Below are 19016 nucleotides of genomic sequence, written 5' to 3'. Positions count from 1 at the left end.
CTGAGTATAGGATCAGAACTCCGAGTGTATAGAAGTCCATAATCAGGAGTGCCACTCACATAACGCAGCACACGCTTCGCTGCTATCCAATGATCAGCCTTGGGAGCTGTCATGAAGCGTGAAATGTAGCTCACTGCAAAACTGATGTCAGGTCTAGTGGCAGTAAGATAGATGAGGCTGCCCACTAGTTGCCTGAACAGAGATTCATCCACAACTGGTGAGGATGACTGAGCTGAAAGTTTGAGCCCGGGTTCCATAGGAGTAGAGGCAGGTTTGCAATCCGGCATTCTGTTTCTGTCCACAAGACTTCTGGCATACTTGGACTGAGAGAGAAAGATACTGTTCTCAGTCTGCTAGACTTCAACTCCTAAGCAGTAATGTAGAAGTCCCAAATCTGTCATATTAAAGGTGCGGCACAAATCCTGTTTGATCCCAGTGATCAAATGTGCTGAACTGCCAGTAATGATTAAGTCATCCACATAGACAACCACAAACAGAATATCATTACTAGAATGCTTGATATACAAGTTTGCATCAGATGGACTCCGCTGAAAACCATGATCTGTCAGGTACTTATCAATTTTCATGTACCAAGCCCGAGGAGCTTGTTTCAAACCATAGAGTGCTTTGACTAGTCTACAAACCTTCTGTTCTTGACCAGCAACCTTGAATCCTGGGGGTTGCGTCATGTAGACTTCTTCCTGTAAGTCACCATTCAAAAAAGCACTCTTGACGTCCATCTGATGGACTTTCCAACTGAACTGGGCTGCCAAGGCAAGAACGAGCCGTATGGTACTCATTTTGGCTGTAGGAGCAAAAGTCTCCTCATAGTCAATGCCTTCTTTCTGTGAGAACCCACGAGCAACAAGACGAGCCTTATACTTGTCTAGGGTTCCATCAGCTTTGTATTTTACTTTGTATACCCATTTGCAGCTAATGGGCTTCTTCCCTGAAGGAAGATCAGAAAGGGCCCAAGTGTGATTCTTCTGAAGACTCTGGAACTCAGCTTCCATAGCCTGTTCCCACTCAGGTATACCTTTAGCCTCTGAGTATGTCTGAGGCTCAAAAACACTGTGTATGTTAGCCATGAGAGCAAAATTGACTGTATGCTGCTGTTTGCTCTTATTACGGGAGGTTCTACCCTCAATGAGCTCAGTATCCCTGAGATCACCAATGGTCTTGGCCCACCATTTAGGCCGGAGAGTAGAAGTGCGAACATCTGGAGGAGCTGGAAGAGGCTCAGGATCAGGAACAGGAGCAGCAAGAGGAGGATTATTCTCCAGAGGGAATTCAGGTAGTGCATCATCGAAAATAGATTCTGCATCATCCCTCCCATTAGGCGAACCTAATGGAATAAGAACACTGTGAGGCTGATCCTCAGAACGCTGCTCAGAAGAAGGGGACTGAAAGAATCCTCTGTCTTCATCAAATACAACATCACGACTAAAGATAAGATGTTCAGTGTCTATATCTATCAGTCTGTAGGCCTTATGGTGATAACTGTATCCTGTCATCATGAGTTTCTGACTTTTGGAATCCAACTTGGAGCGCTTAGCATCTGGAATCCAAACATAGGCAACAGAGCCAAAAACCTTCAGGTGGCTGATCTTAGGCTTCCGACCAGACCAAACCTCTTCTGGAGTCTTCCCCTTAACAGCCTGAGTAGGAGAATGGTTAAGTAGGTAGACAGCAGTAAACACTGCTTCAGCCCAATACTTATTCGGAACACTCCTGTGTTGTAACATAGAGCGAGCCATCTCAACAACCGTACGATTGCGACGCTCAACAACACTGTTTTGCTGAGGAGTGTAGGGTGTAGTCAACTGGCGTTTGATGCCATGGGTATCACAGAAGTTGGAGAATGTAGAAGAACAAAATTCCCCCCCGTTATCTGTCCTAAGAGTAATGATACTATGTCCAGACTCTTTTTCAACAAAGGACTTAAACTTCTGAAAGATACTAAATACATCTGATTTATGTTTAAGAAAGTACACCCACATCTTTCTACTAAAATCATCTACAATAAGCAAAAAATATTTGCAACCAGTAACAGAAGATGTATTCATAGGACCACAAATATCAGCATGAAGTAATTGAAGTACCTTAGATGCGCGCCAAGACTTTCCATGTGTGAATGAAGTCCGATGCTGTTTGCCAGCTTGACAGGCGCCACATACTCCAAGATGCTGAGTCTGAATATCAGGTAACCCTGAAACAAGTCCCTCCCGAGATAGCTGAGAGGGATACTGAATGTTGAGATGTCCATATCTTTGATGCCACAAAGTGCTGAGAGGAGAAATACGAGCTGCCAGAGCCACTTCAGGAGAATCACCAGTGTCAAGAAGCCTATATAGGCCATGATCCTCTAGACCAACAGCAACAGTAAGACGAGTCTCCCGATCAATGATGGAACACTTGTGAGCACTGAACACTACATCTAGCTGAGGAGAATTCCTCATAATTTGGCTGACAGAGAGCAGATTAAGTTCCATTCCAGGAACATAGTACACATTCAGAAAAAGAAGAGTCTTGCCACCAGACTGTATCTGAACAGTGCCTCTGCCAACAACTGTATACTCCTCACCTCCGCCAAATACAACGGAATCACTGAAAGGTGAGAAGTCTGTAAACTAGTCACGCCGATGAGAAAAGTGACGTGATGCACCAGAGTCGATGTACCAAGCAGAAGACCTGGCATGATCTGAAGACCTCTTAGCCATAAAGGCATAAAAGGCAGACTCTTTCTGCTCAGAATGTTCAGCAACATGCGCCTTCTGGTGTGACCCTCCCTGCTTCTTTTGTTTAGAAGCGAGCCTCTGACGGCAATCTTTTTTCATATGGCCGTACTTGTGACAGTAATTGCACTGTACATTCTTCTTCTTAGCTCCATCCTGTGACTGAGAAGAGCCTTTCTGCTGAGAAGACTGAGAGGACTGAAATTTGCCTTTATCCTTCTGAAAGGATTGAGCTGTGAAGGCATTTTCCGAGGAGGCTGATGTAGTACCACTACCAAACTGTTGTTTCCAGCAATCCTGCTGTAGAAGTTTGGTGCACAATTCTGAAAACTTCAGATCAACATTAGTGGAAGTAATATTGAGGGTCTCAATGAAGTGTTCATACGATTTCGGAAGACTTTTCAGAGTGATTACTACCATGTCTTCTTCCTCCATAGTCCGACCAATAGCTTCGAGCTGATCTCGAATGTCCTTAATCCTCGTGAGGTGTTCCTGTAAGGACATACGTTCGTCCATCATAATGGAGAACAGTTGATTCTTTAGAAAGAATGCTCGGCTCTTGTCGGATGTCTCATGCAATTCCTTCAGATGCTTCCAGATGTCAGAAGCTGTCTTGCCGGAAGGAATCTGCGGTAACTGATCATCAGTCACTGAGAGTTTGAGAAGCATAACTGCCTCCCGATTGCGTTCATCAAACTTATCTTGATCTGCACCAGGTGTACCAGGACTGAGCTCTTTTCCCAAAACAAGCTGGTCAAGACGCCTATATTCAAAAATGGTCAACATACGCTATTTCCAGATGTTGTAATTGTGACCATTAAAGCGTTGACTGCCTTCTAACATCAGATTGGTGAGAGAAGCCATTTGCACGTTTCCCAAAAAAAAATTCTCGGCTGACCCAAAAAAATCCAAAGACCACCTAGAAATGCGTGCGAAAAACCCAAAAGGAATCTGCTGTTAGAATCTGGATCCGCGGGCTCAAAAATCGAGACACCCAGAAAAAACGGGCAACTACCCAGATTAGGTTTCAAAAAACCCAGCAAGATTCTGTAAGAAAAATTTATTTTCGATGAAAAAACATAAGGTAAACACCTTCATCGAAACAGAAGGTCGTGGGTTTTGCAAATTATGCAGAAAGCGCACTTTGTGAAGTTCGCGCGTCAGAAAACGCGCGCTGTGAAGTTCGCGCGTGAGCCACGGAGGGAGGCACGAGCAGAAGTGGTGATCGTGCGGACCAGTAACAGGGGTTTTGGCGGGCCAAAACAAGTTCCGCGTGAGCCAACAACAGAACGTCGCGCGTGGACAAAGACAGACAGATCGCCAAAAATCACGATCACTAATGAGCCCACACTCACAGGCACAGCAGACGAAGTTGCGCGGCCAGAAAGATAATCGCGATAAACCCACTTCAAATGCAGGCACCGCGCCAACCAAAAATCCGAACAAGAAGGAAAAAAATCCTTCGATTTTTTTTCAAAACAATAAAACTAAAAAAATTCACACTGAATTTTTTTTTGCTTTAAAAAAAATCCGAATTTTTAAACCAGGCTCTGATACCATAAAACAATGCGAGACACGCAATGGATTTCAAAGAATTGATTGAATATCAGAATGAGCAAGAGGCTCATAAATAATACAAGGATATTTACAAGAATAGCAAGTTTCTAATAAGAAACTGCTGAGAAGATCGAAGACGATCTGACTAAAATAGAATATACACTATTGAGCATTAATACTAAAATTGACATTATTTTAATATTCTATTAGTACTAGCAGTAAGGGTTGTGAAATCCAAAAAACATAAAATTTGAGCAGCCTAATAACAAGTTTTTTAGCATTTGAATTTCAAAAAAATTCAACAAAAGAAAAAAAGAAAAAAACATTTACCAAATGCACTCTAATCAATTCAATCTTTGAATCTGACCTCCAATCACCTACCAATAACTCCTCTCTACTTGATTTGAACTTATTGAATACTAAATGAGTGGTAAAATAGGAAAAAAAATGATTTCTTAAAGCTTCAAATTAATAGTTTTTCACATGGTCAAGTCTCTGTTTGGTACACTTGAGTTTGAGCATAAGACTTGCTGAGTTTTGTGACATCATGCAAAAAGTCTGAGTACTCGGATTAGCATCACTGCATGATTCTTACACGAGTCATGCAGTTTATGGTTTGGCTCACGAGTCTCAATGATTTTGCATGAGTTTTCTATCTACAGTGTAATATGTCTTTTTAGTAAATTAAGTTTTCAAATCATTTCTCAAGTTATTTTAGTCATGAAACTGTTGTGACCATTTCACACATCGCCCCATCGCAAATGGGGACCCCCTCTTTTTGCTTGTTTTTTGCTCGTTTTTGTTTTCGTTTTTAGGATTTTGTTAGTCAGTTGGTCGTCTGGATTTCGGGTCAAGCCTTAGGGTTTTTATTTTTGTCTTTTCAGGCCAAAATCCAGTCGTTTTTGAGAGCTTTCGAGCTTCCTTTTCTAGGATGCAAATTTTGAATGCAATGAGTTCGCCAAAATGGTCTAATTTTCAATTGGAATGTTAATGCAGAGCTTAAATTTGTCTAAGTGTTGAAAGTGAAATATGAATTTTTGTCCGATTGAATATTTTGACCAAATTTTGACCTTTTTGATTTTTTATCCTGGGCATTGGAATTGATTTGTTTTCGCCTCGTGAAGTGTTAAAATGTGAAAAATCATGTTATTTTGGCCTGTAGGAGCAAAATCGCTCCTGTCCCTCAGTGAAGGACGGGAGCTCATTTTCAAATATCTCACTATTCCTGCAGGGTTAAGATGAATTACGAATTGGAAATGATAGAGAGAGGCGAGATCTTTCCATTGAATATAAATTGAAGATTTTCATGAGCACAGAAATGCCTCCAGGAGGAAAATCGCTCCTGTCCCTCAGTGAAGGACCGGAGCTACAAATCAAATTCCGCCTTGTCCTTGCAAGATTTCGATGACTTAACAATTTGAAAGGGTCCGAAGGAAGATGCTTTGCCAAATGAATATAATTTGAGATGCAAAAATGAAGGAGAATGACCCAGAATGCTAAAATCGCTCCTGTCCCTCTCCAAGGGACCAGGGCGAGGTACCTTGTAGCTCTCGTCCCTCTCCCAGGGACCAGAGCGATGTCCTTCATTAGACAGAATCCAGGCAAAAGTCAAGGCAAGTTTACGTTCAAAGATAAGGGAAAACATGAGATGGACGCGTTGAATACAAATTGAAGATTTTTGGGACGTCCATAACAGTGCTAAATGCCTAGCTCGCTCCTGTCCCTCAGGAAGGGACCAGAGCGATTTTTGCCATAATTGCTTTTCTTGCAAAGTTACAGATGATGTCAAGGCATGGACGAATGGAGTGAAGAAGGACGAGTCCGTTGAATATAAACTTGGAACCTGGCAAAGTGAGGTAAAGGCTACAAAAGGAGGATCGCTCCTGTCCCTCTCCAAGGGACCAGGGCGATACAATGGTGATGTTACTTCCTATGCAAGTTCAAGGTCGATCCAAGTCAAGACAAGGTGGCGAGGGACATTTCAAGGCGTTTTTAGCAAGCACAAACATTCAAAGGTCGTTATAATGAAGAGATTTGCACCCTAGGACCTAGTTCGCTCCTGTCCCTCAGGAAGGGACCAGGGCGATGTTGAATGCATTGGCCGTTTCATGCAAAATTTACGTAAGGACAAGACTTCACAATGTTTTAGAGGGTCCAAGGCATCGTATGAAGATAATTCGCAAGGGTTTTCAACGTCCAAACATCGCCAAACAATGTAAAAGCCTCACATCGCTCCTGTCCTTTGGACAAGGACCAGGGCGATCTTATCAAAACACTTACGTTCCTTCAAGATCAAAGCAAAGCGAGGTTAGGAAGAGCGAAGGACGGCGTCTAGAAGACATTGCAAAGGAGATCAAAGTGTAAAGTTGCCAAGGTCAAGGAAAAGGACATGGATCGCTCCTGTCCCTCTCCAAGGGACAAGGGCGATGACCCCTTAAAATGACCAAACACATAATGAAGACAAATGAATCAAGCGCAAAAGGAACAAGTAAAGTATGTTATTTGCCAACAATGAAAGATCGAAATTAAAAGATGCAAGATGAACGTGAAAAACATAGATCGCTCCTGTCCTTTGGACAAGGACCAGGGCGATATGCACTTAAAAGACACCCATATGCGCACACAAGGCAATCAAATTCGAAAGACCATCGAGATGATCGATTTTCAACGTGGAGATGAAGGAGTTGGACGTAAGAAATGCAAAAATCGAGACCAAAGTCATGGATCGCTCCTGTCCCTCTCCAAGGGACCAGAGCGATGAGGTACGTCCCTTTGTCTTCCAATTTTAGCGCCAAGTAAACAATTCGAATTTTCCTCAAATGCTAAATCGATTTAAAAAATTGAATATCCATTTTATTTAGCATTTAATATGGCGTTATCTTTTATTAATTATTTTTTGCCTTTATTTAAAAATCGAAATTCACATTTAAAAAACGCAAGGCATTAATAATTAATTAATTAATTAATAGAAATCGATTTGGAGCGCTCAATTAAGCAAGTCGGCCTTGTTATTTTATTGCAAATCATTTAAAATCATTTTTAAAAAATGGTTTTATTTATTCAAGTCGGCCAAAGTGGGTAAAAGGTGTGAAGCGCTATATAAGGGGAGTGGAAATTTTCATTTTCACATAATCATTTTTACCTTTCTTCATGCGAATTGAGGAGAGGCGAATATAGTGCGAAGTGTGTTCAAAGGTGGTGCGAATTCAAACCAAGGGTGGCGCTTAGTTATCAAAGGGTGGTGCGAATTTGAAGACCACACCAAATGCGATACTTGAAGATCATTTAAGACCACGTCTAAGGCGATACTTGAAGATCACATTGAAATCCAAAGGTGGCGAAGTCGATTTTGAGGAGATCATATTGAAGATTATTTTATACCTCAATTTTGCCTAGGCGAATTTTGTTTTTGCATTCTAGAGTTAGCTCTCTATTGAGGTATGGCGATGTAATTATTATTGCTTTATTCATTCATCGTCATATTTCAAATTTTGAAGTTTTGAATTTTGAATCTCTTAGCTCAATCGTTTATTTTAGGAAATGATAACTCTAGAGACTTATCATGATGGTTTCCTAAAAGCTTTTCTCTCTTATTTACGCTATTTATTGCAAAATCTAGTTCTTATAATGAAATGTTGTGTAGGTATGGCGACCCCAAAGGCAGGAGTATCCACCAGTCGCTCAGCTCTCATGAAAGAATATCAGAAGACCGAAGAAGTGGAGACCAAGATCGTGTCAAAGTGGAGCAACATTGGAGATACCAACTTGGGGAACTTTAGCACGAAGAAGTTCCGAGAGGTCCCTTACATCGGCAAGCCATCACCTGTCGCCCGGAGAATAATAGAGAGTGGCCTCATCAAGGCGGCCGGTTTTCCTCCAGCTTTTCAGTGCCACGATTTGATGATCGAGTGTGCCCGTCACTACAATCCACAGTCCAGGACAATTGTGTCCAATGAGGGAAACACTTTGGCGTACCTTTCAGAGGAAGCCATAAGTGAAGCCTTCCATCTTCCAGAGCACAGGGACATGATATACAAGAGCATTGAAGGAGCCAGATCAGTGTACGATGATGATCCAGATGCTTGCCTAAGCATAATCAATAAGAACTGGCTACTTAAGAGTCGTCCCCGTCTAAGCAAGGTACCGAACACACCGCATCGGATTGATTTCCAGGAGGAGTACAGAGATTTGATTACCATGCTCAACAGAGTTACAGGAGCACCTCATGCCTTCTATTTTGAGAAGTGGATGTTTTACTTCATCCAGGTGATTGTTCAAGGAAAGGGTACAATACATTGGGCTAGGATAATTAGCCATTGCTTAGACGTACAGTTGAGGAGACTCAGGGCTATTAAGTCCTTCCACATGAGTTCATACGTCATCTATGCTTTGATCAGGAGTGTTGAGTACGCAGGACTACCTCACAGAGGAGTGATTGGAAGAGGACCCGGCGAGGTCAGAGCTTGTGAATCCTATACTTACTTGCATCATCCGCCAGGGAAGAACTACAAGTTAGTCAATGATACTTTCACGATGAACATCACAAGGACGTTGCAAGGTGGAATTCACAACAGATTATCTCAGGATGCCCAGGAGTTCATCAAGAGGTACGGTGCTTGGTTCATTCAGTTTCCCAAGTTCACTTACATTAGAGTGCATGGATGTCCTTTACCTCCATACATGTTGCCGAGGTACCCGACAGACAGAATTGTGTTACTTGAAGTAACAAGGCAGTTGGCAGCATATGTGAAGGCATTCAGACACAGACATCAGAATGGAGTTCAGGTACCTATTATTTTGGGTAATTTAGTTGAGGTATGTCCTAATGTCTTAGCCATGGATGACGCAGAGAAGGAGTTAGCCTTGTATTCTTTTTCATCTTTTGCTTGGAGAGATAGCTTTGATCCATATGGACATTTAGAAGAGACGGTCGGTAGAAGATTTAGACATGAGCACCAAATTGAAGATTTTATGATGAACCTCCTAGATGATCTTGAAGTGAAACGTAAGATACATTCTAGATTGCCTTTGGATTTCATCAGGAAATGCAGGATTTACAGAGTGGCCGACCAAGCTCAGGACAACGGCAGGCACATCCAATCTTCATATGATAGAGAAAGCAAAACAATTAGTTTGAATTGGAATGAACCTGAGGTCTTGGATTTAGATGATTTGATGGCACCAGTCTTGTCTTGTACTCGCAGATGGGTAGACGTTCAGCATCAGAAGTTGAGAGAACAAGGCATAGCTATGTCTTTTACTTTGGAAGAAAAACCAGCCGAAGGTGGAGCAAGTGTTAGTGAAGGCAATCCTAATCCTAGGAATTCAGGTGAAGGTAACCTTCGATGTGCCAGTGAGGGCAATCTCCATTCGAGAGGTTCGAAGAGAAAAGAAAGATCAGAAAAGAAAGAGCCTTCCAAGAAAAAGCAAGGTGCCAACAAAGATCAAGCACCAGGTACTTCTTCTAGACCAGAGAATAGAACAATTCGAGTAGAAGAGTCCATGGAGTCGATGGTACAAAATGACAGGCAGGAGGAAGGACAGGCACAGCATGTTTCGTCAGATGGATCTCTCCAAGATTATGAGTTAGAAGAAGATAATGAAGTAACATCTCCTCCCAGACAAGAAGAAATAGTACACAAAGAAATTCAAGTTCAAGAGACAAGATCGAATATCCCAGATTGGTTGAAGGAAAGATTGACCAAGGTGATCGTAATTGAAGACGAGGACAATGCAATTGATTTAGAGAGCCTTGTTGGACGTTCACATATGATAACAGAGAAGAAGAAGGCTACAAAGATGTCCAAGATGATTCGAGATGAGACTGGATCTAGAAAACTGCAGATAGCTACACCGGCAGCAGATAAATGTGAGGGTGAGATCCTAGCAGAGGATTATGATGTACAGACTTTTGAGTTAGGACCATCCACAGCAGAGCAGACTTTAGATGATGCCACCGACACATTTGAGGCATTGAAAGACAAGCTTAGAGAAGAAGTGGAAAAGAATAGAAAGCTTGAGAGAGAGGTCGGTGCATGGAGGACATATTTCAGTCACATCAATGAACCTTTGGGACGTCAGGATCCAGTTAGATCACCAGTGCAAGCATTGCCCCTTCAATCGATCAATGAAGCAGAAAGATTCAGGAACCTGGTCCAGCGTACATGTAGTTGGATGGATAGATCTCACACAGTGGCCATAGAATTTGTTTCAAGGATGTCGAAGATCACCCATCAGGCTATCCAAGTTCTTGAGATTATTCACAGATTGATGGCAACAGTAGCTGCATTTGCCCATACCAAGGACGTTGTCATCCCTGTCTTGAAAGTAATAAGACACACATCCAGAAGAATTTTAGCGCAAGAGAGGATCTTGGAAGGTGATTCTCACAGTTTGTTCCAGTGGTCAACCTTACTCCATATAAAGAGTGTTCTCTTCGAGGACATCAGTGTTAGATGTGGTCAAGTTGAGGAGGTGATCAATCCGATCCAGGACAGAGTATTTGAGGTACTTCGTACCATTCTTGGCAGGAGGATCGAGGTCGAGACAGATGTGGATATACAAGAATTTGAGGATAGAATCAAGATCATCTTTCGCAAGGACGCAGATGTTACAGATGAGCAGTATGATCAGATGTATGCCACCATGCTCCTGATTGATAGAACAAAGGAACTTGAACCTACTTGGGACGCAGCTCTTCTAGATGCATTCGATCAGGTCATCCACTTAGAAGAGAGTATCAAGAATCTTCCCGAGATTCCAATCACAGAAATCGAAGGAATCGTGACAAAATTCATTGCATATGCTAAGAAAGAGAATTGGAAAGGGAATAAGATTCTAGATGAAAGGTTGTTACAGATGACATGACATCTTATTTCTCATTGGTTGATACCTCCTAGATTTTTGTGCCAAATTTAATATTTGGCTATGTATTTAATATTGTTCAGTAAAAAGGAGGTCATTTGTAACAAACCCTAATTAGGGTTTAGGTGTCATGATCTTGTCCGTTGATTTACTTTCAATCTGGACCTTTCATTGTAACTGGGGATGCTATTTATACCCCCATTTTTCATTTCATTTGATAATAGTTAATAGTCGAATAGTCAGATAAGAGTGAAATAGAGAGATTAGAGTTAGAAGCAATTTTTTATTTTGTAGCAAGATTGAGTCTTGAAGAGAGAAATTCAAGCAATTGTTGTATATGATGACTTGGAAATCAATAAAATATTGAAGTTATGGTGTTTTGTTGCAAATTTCTTAAGTTATCTTCATGGTTGTTGGATGTACTTGAATCACGCTCAATCAAAGTAGTTTGTTAATTTGAAAGACTAAGTGTGAGATTTGATATTTGGTGGGATTCGCAATCCAAACCACTAGCTTCTTGCTGATTGTAGGAATGCCTTGCGTGGTCGACTGGAGAACATTTTGAGTCCTTAACCTTCAAGCATTTTCGTATCTAGGATATGTACCTTCATAGTAGTGTCCTTGGTCTTTGATGCATTGAACATCATTATTACCTTAGAAGATCGCACTAATTTCAATTGAGTTGTTATCTTATGGCAAAATTGAAGTTGGTTGAGTCTTGCCAAATCTCATTCATGCTAAGTCGTTCATAGGGTTAGGCTAGATTAGACTTCCTTAAACCCTATCCTTTTGCTATTTCTTGAAAGTTCCTTTTTAGTTTAGTAAAATCTTCGAGCTTCGAAAGCGTAAGACCCCTTGGAGGAAACAGCAAATCACATCATACCACTAAAAAGCTTGTCCACACGTGGAGACCCCACTAAAAGAACCTTGGAGTCCATCTAACTGATCCTTTTTGCAGATCTTCAGCAGTTAGAGACTATTTTCTCAAGAGAGGATAAGATACCTATTGGTATTTTATTCTGTGTATGATTGTGTATAAAATACATGTCAACAGAAACCAAATTCAAGACTAATACCAAGCCAAATTTTGGACCTTGTTAGAGCTTTTACCTAGTTGCTCAGTTTGTGTTCTCAGCAGAGGCACACTTAAGCAGATCCATAGCAGCAGCACAACAACCTGTCCATTGCACAACAGCATGGATAGGACTCAGTTGTGTTTGCAGCGGTAATGTGAGGAGGTGCAGGAGCAGCAGGTATGCAGGCTGAAGTAGAGGGGGCAGGAATATGTGCCAGTTTTAGTCCCCTTACGTTTTTTATAGGATGTTATATTTAGAGTAACACTTGCACGAGAAGGTTCTACTTTCATCACTTCTAAAATAGTCCTGAAATCCCCTTTAAGTCAAAAAATCAACTGTGCTTTTGGTTGGGTATTCACAACCACCCAATAGACTACGTTCCACAATAAATATCAAAATAAAACAACCACATATTCCATTTATGACATGATAAGAGAGCAACCCTATTCAGCCCTATAACCCTGTAGATATTATTTCAACAAAGCCACAACTTGCTTATAGACATTTTTGGCTAACCTTAAACCCAATAAAATTCAAATCTTCAAGACATTAAGGCTCACAACAGATCCCTGCTTTAATGTGGTTTCTTTCAAAAAACAAAAAGTAATCAGAGGGTTAACATTTACCAGTTTCCAACAGAGTAATATTGAGAACTAGAAATACTCCCTAGTTGTTACCTGCTAAGCACCGAACTCCTAACTGATACAAGGTCCTGTTCAAGAAGAGAACCAGTGTCTCTCATGCAGGGGAAGCTTTTTCCTGTGTCTAACACTATTTTCTCCCTTATCTCTTCAATAGATCACATTCCATAAGTCCATTCTTCTCAATATTTATAAGAACTAACTCAGAATGAACAAAGACTTCTGGTTTGTCCCTAGAATTGTTGAGGAGGGTTGAATTAGTGGTATCTCTTGCATGGAGAATACATTTCTCAAATTGTGGCATGGCTTTGCCATGACTAGAGCTTCCTTCTAAAATTGAAAAATAATAAACACTTCAACTTCATTTAAATGCAACATCCCTGACTGGAGTTAGATCCCATGTTAAGCAGTACTCCTGCCTTATTCACCATTAATATTACATTTTATTAATGTCTCGTCCTCATTAATATGGCATTTACAATGTGCCAGTTCACAAGCCATTTGAAGCAAGTGGATGGGTTCCATCCTTTTCCCCTTTAAAGCCTCAATAGATTAAAAAAAAATCTACTTTAGTTTAGGGACAGGTTCTAGATTCACAACTTTAGGTTTGGAATATATATTAATAAGTAAACTCACAACCTTATACCCACATCCTCTAGGTATAATACATCAATATAATCAACACCTATTTTTCCAAGGACACAAAGCAAGCAACCTTTTCAAATATCAACACAACTGGATCCACACATACAATTCATACAGGACACAGTTACATAAAGACCACATAGACAACTTCAAAGCAACATGGAAACATGAACAGATGCATGAAGTGAAGTGTCAGATGTTGTGATCATTTCAGGTTGGATCTCAAGGTGTGTACTTTAATTCGATGTATGCCCCCTTGTCCATCATAACACCTAAACGTGATTTCAGACTCCTGTACCTGCAATGCAGCAAAATCCCATCAGTGGTATCTGTCCAATATAATCAAAACAGAAATAATCAACATCTTGCATGATTATTATGATAAATATCATATCACTATCAAATAATGTATCATCAACCATCTTATAGATGTTCAAAATTAAAAGAAACAAATGTAGTCCAATAAGGGATATTATACCACATCTCAGGGCACTACCCATTATACAGGCACCCATGATTTTTGCCATTTTTCTGTATATTTAGTTGTTTGTGTATATTTTATATCATGAATTTGGCTAGTTTTTTAGTATAGATTCATCATATTTATTCTTTTTGATGATTTCTTTAAGAGGTAATGTTGATCGTTTTGTTTCATCGGAGAAAATGTAATTTTTCATTCTTAATCATCTGTGCAGGGGGGTTTTTCAAGTTGGAGTTATTCTTACCTGAAGAATATCCAATGGCTGCACCAAAGGTATGCTTGCTTGTTGATAATGGAATTTGATCATAACTTTTTACCTTTGCTATCCTTTGACTTTGCTATCCATCTGCTGTGTAAACTCTGATTATGGTTTATCATTATTGCATTTGAATTTATACCCTTTTACCAAGGTGTCCTCCATAACATTCTTTGCCAATATTGCACAAAGAAACATACCAGAAAATGAAGCAGTTTTATTTTTGAATAGATAATTGTATATGCTTCATATAGAAAAGTTTATTTACATATTTTTTTTATTAGTCAGTAAGAGAAATGCTGTGGATATGGGCATTCTATGCCATGCTTCATATTTCTTTCTGCTCTGAATTAATGGAAAAAAAATTCTTGTAGCCTTATTACAGGATTCTGCATATTTATTTGTCATTTTTTTATTTCTGTTTCACAATAAGCCTGCTTCCATTCCTTTTTTTCTTGAAAGCTTAAAAAACATTGAAGTAAATGCAAAGATATTTAAAAATTGTCTCAATGTGCTATAAATTTAGTTAAAGTTATTATGAACTTTGATATGTTGATTTGCTACCATCCAAAAACCCCTCAAGATGTGTAAGCCAAAAATTGTGTCGACTCAGATATTTCTATTTAAGCATATTTTCTATAAATATGTTGGAAAATTTTCAATAAAATGATTTTAAGCAGTTGTAAAGGGTCACTTGTCTCTAGGCATAGCTAGCAGAAATGAGCAAGAATGTTTCTTATCAAGCAGTCTCCTTTCCAGGGTTGTGCAAACAGAAAGATTCTTATTTATTTTTCCAGTTTCCTATATTGAAGGGTTGTCAACTAGTGTGCTATTTGGTTCTCAGCATTGCTTTTGTCCTATCTTCACAGAGACGGTTTCTGGAGTAGGGCAATTGGTACATTTCATTGTAGTTTTCTTATAATTATGTGTGGAAAGGTGTGGCACAGGACTGTGTGCTGAAAGTTGAATAGAATATCAATAGGGTAAAGTTCAAATCTGTCTTGGTTCAGAATGAAAACCAAACAATAATAAATTTAATGAGTTCTATCATTTTTTAAATAGTGGGTTTCTGCTGATCAAAGACTGACTGCAGTCAACCACAAAACCTAAATATTTGTTTGTGTATTTGGTTGATACTTAAGACAGATTTCGTGAAACACGTACTTGTTTGCCTTTCTGAGCCTTTAAATTGTCACGTCATGGTCACATGTTGTGATATGGGAACTTGAATTTTGATTTGGCATTTGGGAGTTTATATTGTGTTGGTATATAATTGGTACTTTGAGTTTCCTTTAAGAAAGATATTGTGAATTGGGACTGGATAGATTTCTTCAATGTGAAATTGGATTGGATGGGCAGGTGCGCTTTCTGACAAAAATTTACCATCCAAATATTGACAAGGTAAGGCACTGTTTATTGATTTGCTTGAAATTTTCGTTCCCAATTTCTTCAGGTCCCAAAGGTTTGTCTTTAGTAAGGTAACAGTCTTATTATTTCTACAGTTAGGTCGAATATGCTTAGATATTCTAAAAGATAAATGGAGTCCTGCTCTTCAAATCCGAACAGTTTTGCTGAGGTTTGTAGGATTATAATTGTAATTGTTCTCAGTATTCAACTGATTCCTAATTTTCATGCTGAGAATTGAATACTTATTCTATGGTACACTTCTTTTTGTATTCAGCATTCAGGCACTGTTGAGTGCACCCAATCCTGATGATCCACTTTCTGACAAGATTGCAAAACACTGGAAGGCAAATGAAGCTGAGGCCATGGAAACAGGTTAGATTGTATACACGTAGACTACTGCTTTTGTTATGACTGCAAAACCTACATCGGTTGTATGAACTGCTAGAGCATGCCTTCTCTCGTGTCTCTTTTATTTTGTTAACGAGTGTGCACTATTTTCATTTTCCCTCTGAATTTTGGCACTGAACCATTAAGATGGATTGAATTTTTGCAGCTAAAGAATGGACAAGGATGTATGCAAGTGGAACTTGACATTTAGAGGTCTGTTTCTTTGAGTAACACATTAACAATGTGTTGGTTACCATCCTATTGGTAACACATTTAACTATCTTCTAATTTATTACTGAATACTAATGTACCATGTATTTTGGTCAGAGAAAATGATTTTAATTAGAATTATTTTCTGTAGCCAGGAATATGATAAATACTTGGAATGAAGAAGCATGCATTGTTTCTTTGATAGGGCGATGTTTGTCTTAAGATTCGTATATAATTGATACCCAAAATGATACTAGTCTTATATTTAAGAGTGTTCTGTTTGGTGTATCAAATTCTTGCCAAATTGCAATGTATTTCTTGGATCAACTGCATTGTTTGCTTTGACATTTCCTTTCTCTGATGACGGGTCCAGTTGAGGTCCAAAACGTCTGAACCCAATCAAACTATGAAGTTTTTCCCAGAAGAATGTTGCAATGAGATACTTATCTGTTTTGTAATTTCTATTGCTTAAGTAAAATCTAAACTTCTTTCGGAAATGAGATAAAATAAGCTGATGAATTGCTATGAACAACATAAATATTTATTAAAGAGAAAGTTTGGAAGATGTTATAAGTTCAGTCAAAGAATGACTAAAACAACTAGGTGAATATGATATAAACTAGTGAGGCCAGGTGGGCGCAAAACTAAATTTGGAAGGATGTAAATTCTTTTGGGATTTTTCTTTTTTTTTTTGGACACTTGAGAAGCTGAACAAAGAATTTGAGCCATTGCCAAGGCACCATAATGTGGTCTGTTTCGGTTTCTTTACCTATCCAGTTTCCTCTTATCTCACCAGAATAAAAATAATTAGTATTTTGATTATCATGATTAAAAATGATTAAACAGTTTGTATGCAATGCATCTTGTTTGCATAAGAGTGCAAGATTCAGCTAAATCAGAAAGAGTAAAATGGGCTTAAGATGACCTTTAGAATATCTTGTAGATGGTTTTTGTAACGATTTGGAAGATTAAATAGCCAATCATCTCCCCCAATTAATAAAGCACTTCAAAACGCCCATTATGTTACTCTTAAATTCGAATGTTGTTATAAATTACAAATTTATATGCATAATATTGAAAAAACCTCCATTGACTATTATCGATAGGAGTCCACTGAGAAAGTTGATGCTACTTCATTTGTGACCAACTTTGGGTTGGTAGTGGATGCTAAATCAAAAATTTACTTTGTGATTCATGTTAAATGCAAGTCTGCTGGAATTAAACAATTTTTACATGATTCGAATATCATTGATGTTGATTGTGAATTACTGCTCATTTTGATTGTGCTTTAAATTGGAATTCATCTCTTATGAAGGGATGCAACATGGACAAATCTTCAAAATATAGCTAGAAATCAGATTAAAAAGACTATTTTTGTAGCAAACTGTATGTTTTTGAAAACATCGATGCAAAAAACTTAAATTGTTGAATCCAAAAGTTCTTGTTGTTAGCAGATTGTATGTTAAGTGAGTGCATTTTTTTAGATGCCATATAGAGAACGTTATGTCATGAGAAAATGCCCATGGAAATCTTATCCCAACATACCAGAATGGTGAATGACATCAATTTGAAGCAGTTTTTAAGATTTTTTGTTGGTTTTCTATCTTGTTCTCTCAATCAGTCCAATGTAACTCCTCATTGTTTGCGAGGACTGTATAGGGTTTGAGAAACATTCTACATAATTTGCTTTTGTTGTTTTTAGAGTTAGTTAATCATTATATATGTAGAAGTAAGATTAATCTCATAGACTTAGATTCTTAAGGAACCAACAAAAGACATGATCTCCAACAATATGTGAGCAATAGTTGAAAAACTCAGACTCAACGATAAACCTGCAAGCTCAAAAAATTATAAAATTCAACTTAGCAATAATTTGGCAATTTTTTTGAACATTTAAAAATACATAAATTTTTAAAAATATTATTCAAAAACACACATTACTAAATTTGTAAATCATATTATTGATTTCCATCATATATATATATATATATCAAAAGTAGAGTTTAATATATATCATAGACCAAAAAATGACTTCAACCTCTAAATGAGTTAGGATGCCATTTCCACTAGCCATAGCATATGTAGAAGTTGCCTCATCTAAATTTTTTTTGGCAAGTTGTGTGATAATAACTTCTAAGTTAGCACAGTCACGCATTATATCCCAATTCCTCGTCACTCCTACATTGTATCAAGTTTTTTTATCTAACAAGAGATTGTAATCACTAATGAGGATTTGGGAGTGGAGACCTGTTGTGACCATTTCACACATCGCCCCATTGCAAATGGGGACCCCTGCTTTTTGCTTTTCTGGGGTTTGTTTTTAGGTCTTTTAGGGTTTTGTTTGTTAGCCTTTGCATTTTGAGTGTTGCCAAGGGGATCACCTGGATAGCAAGTCCTGCTGGAGTGATGTCCTTATCTTGAAATTTGGCTAAGTCTGGAAAGTCCTGATCCCGAAATTTGGCTAAGTCTGGAAAGTCCTGATCCCGAAATTTGGCTAAGTCTGGAATGTCCTGATCCTGAAATTTGACTAAGTCTGGAAATTGAAAAACCTCCAAAAACTAGATTTTGCAATATAACTCCTGGAGGTTTGAAACCACTCTCAAACATCCTGAAAGTATATATGGAATATAACTTAAAGTATAAATCTTTCTTCTTTCTTATACTTAAATGTTATATTCCATAAAATTATCCTGACGAAGAGTTCAAAAAGTCAAATTTCGCTCCTGACCCTCAGTGAAGGCCCAGAGTGAGATTTTC

The 19016-nt window shown here is 38.8% G+C and overlaps 1 protein-coding gene across 3 annotated transcripts in view; it reads left to right on the top strand.

Moving 5' to 3' along the window:
- LOC131028172 (ubiquitin-conjugating enzyme E2 36) overlaps positions 1-16528 on the top strand; it is a 75727-nt gene extending 59199 nt beyond the window's left edge. The window contains exons 4-9 of one of the 3 annotated variants that reach the window (XM_057958407.2): positions 14214-14272; positions 15615-15656; positions 15758-15831; positions 15937-16034; positions 16216-16262; positions 16415-16528. In XM_057958407.2, coding sequence (XP_057814390.1) covers positions 14214-14272; positions 15615-15656; positions 15758-15831; positions 15937-16034; positions 16216-16253 — 311 coding nt within the window. In that variant the 3' untranslated portion in view covers positions 16254-16262; positions 16415-16528. Of the gene's footprint in view, positions 1-14213; positions 14273-15614; positions 15657-15757; positions 15832-15936; positions 16035-16215 lie in introns of all 3 variants that reach the window. The other 2 variants (XM_057958405.2, XM_057958404.2) reach the window with 2 other exon arrangements.
- Positions 16529-19016: the final 2488 nt, after the last annotated feature.

This window comes from Cryptomeria japonica, chromosome 5, assembly GCF_030272615.1.
Source record: "Cryptomeria japonica chromosome 5, Sugi_1.0, whole genome shotgun sequence".
Classification (NCBI taxonomy): domain Eukaryota; kingdom Viridiplantae; phylum Streptophyta; class Pinopsida; order Cupressales; family Cupressaceae; genus Cryptomeria; species Cryptomeria japonica.
Note: the sequence above shows the minus strand (reverse complement) of the source record. Positions and strands in the feature narration are given on the sequence as shown.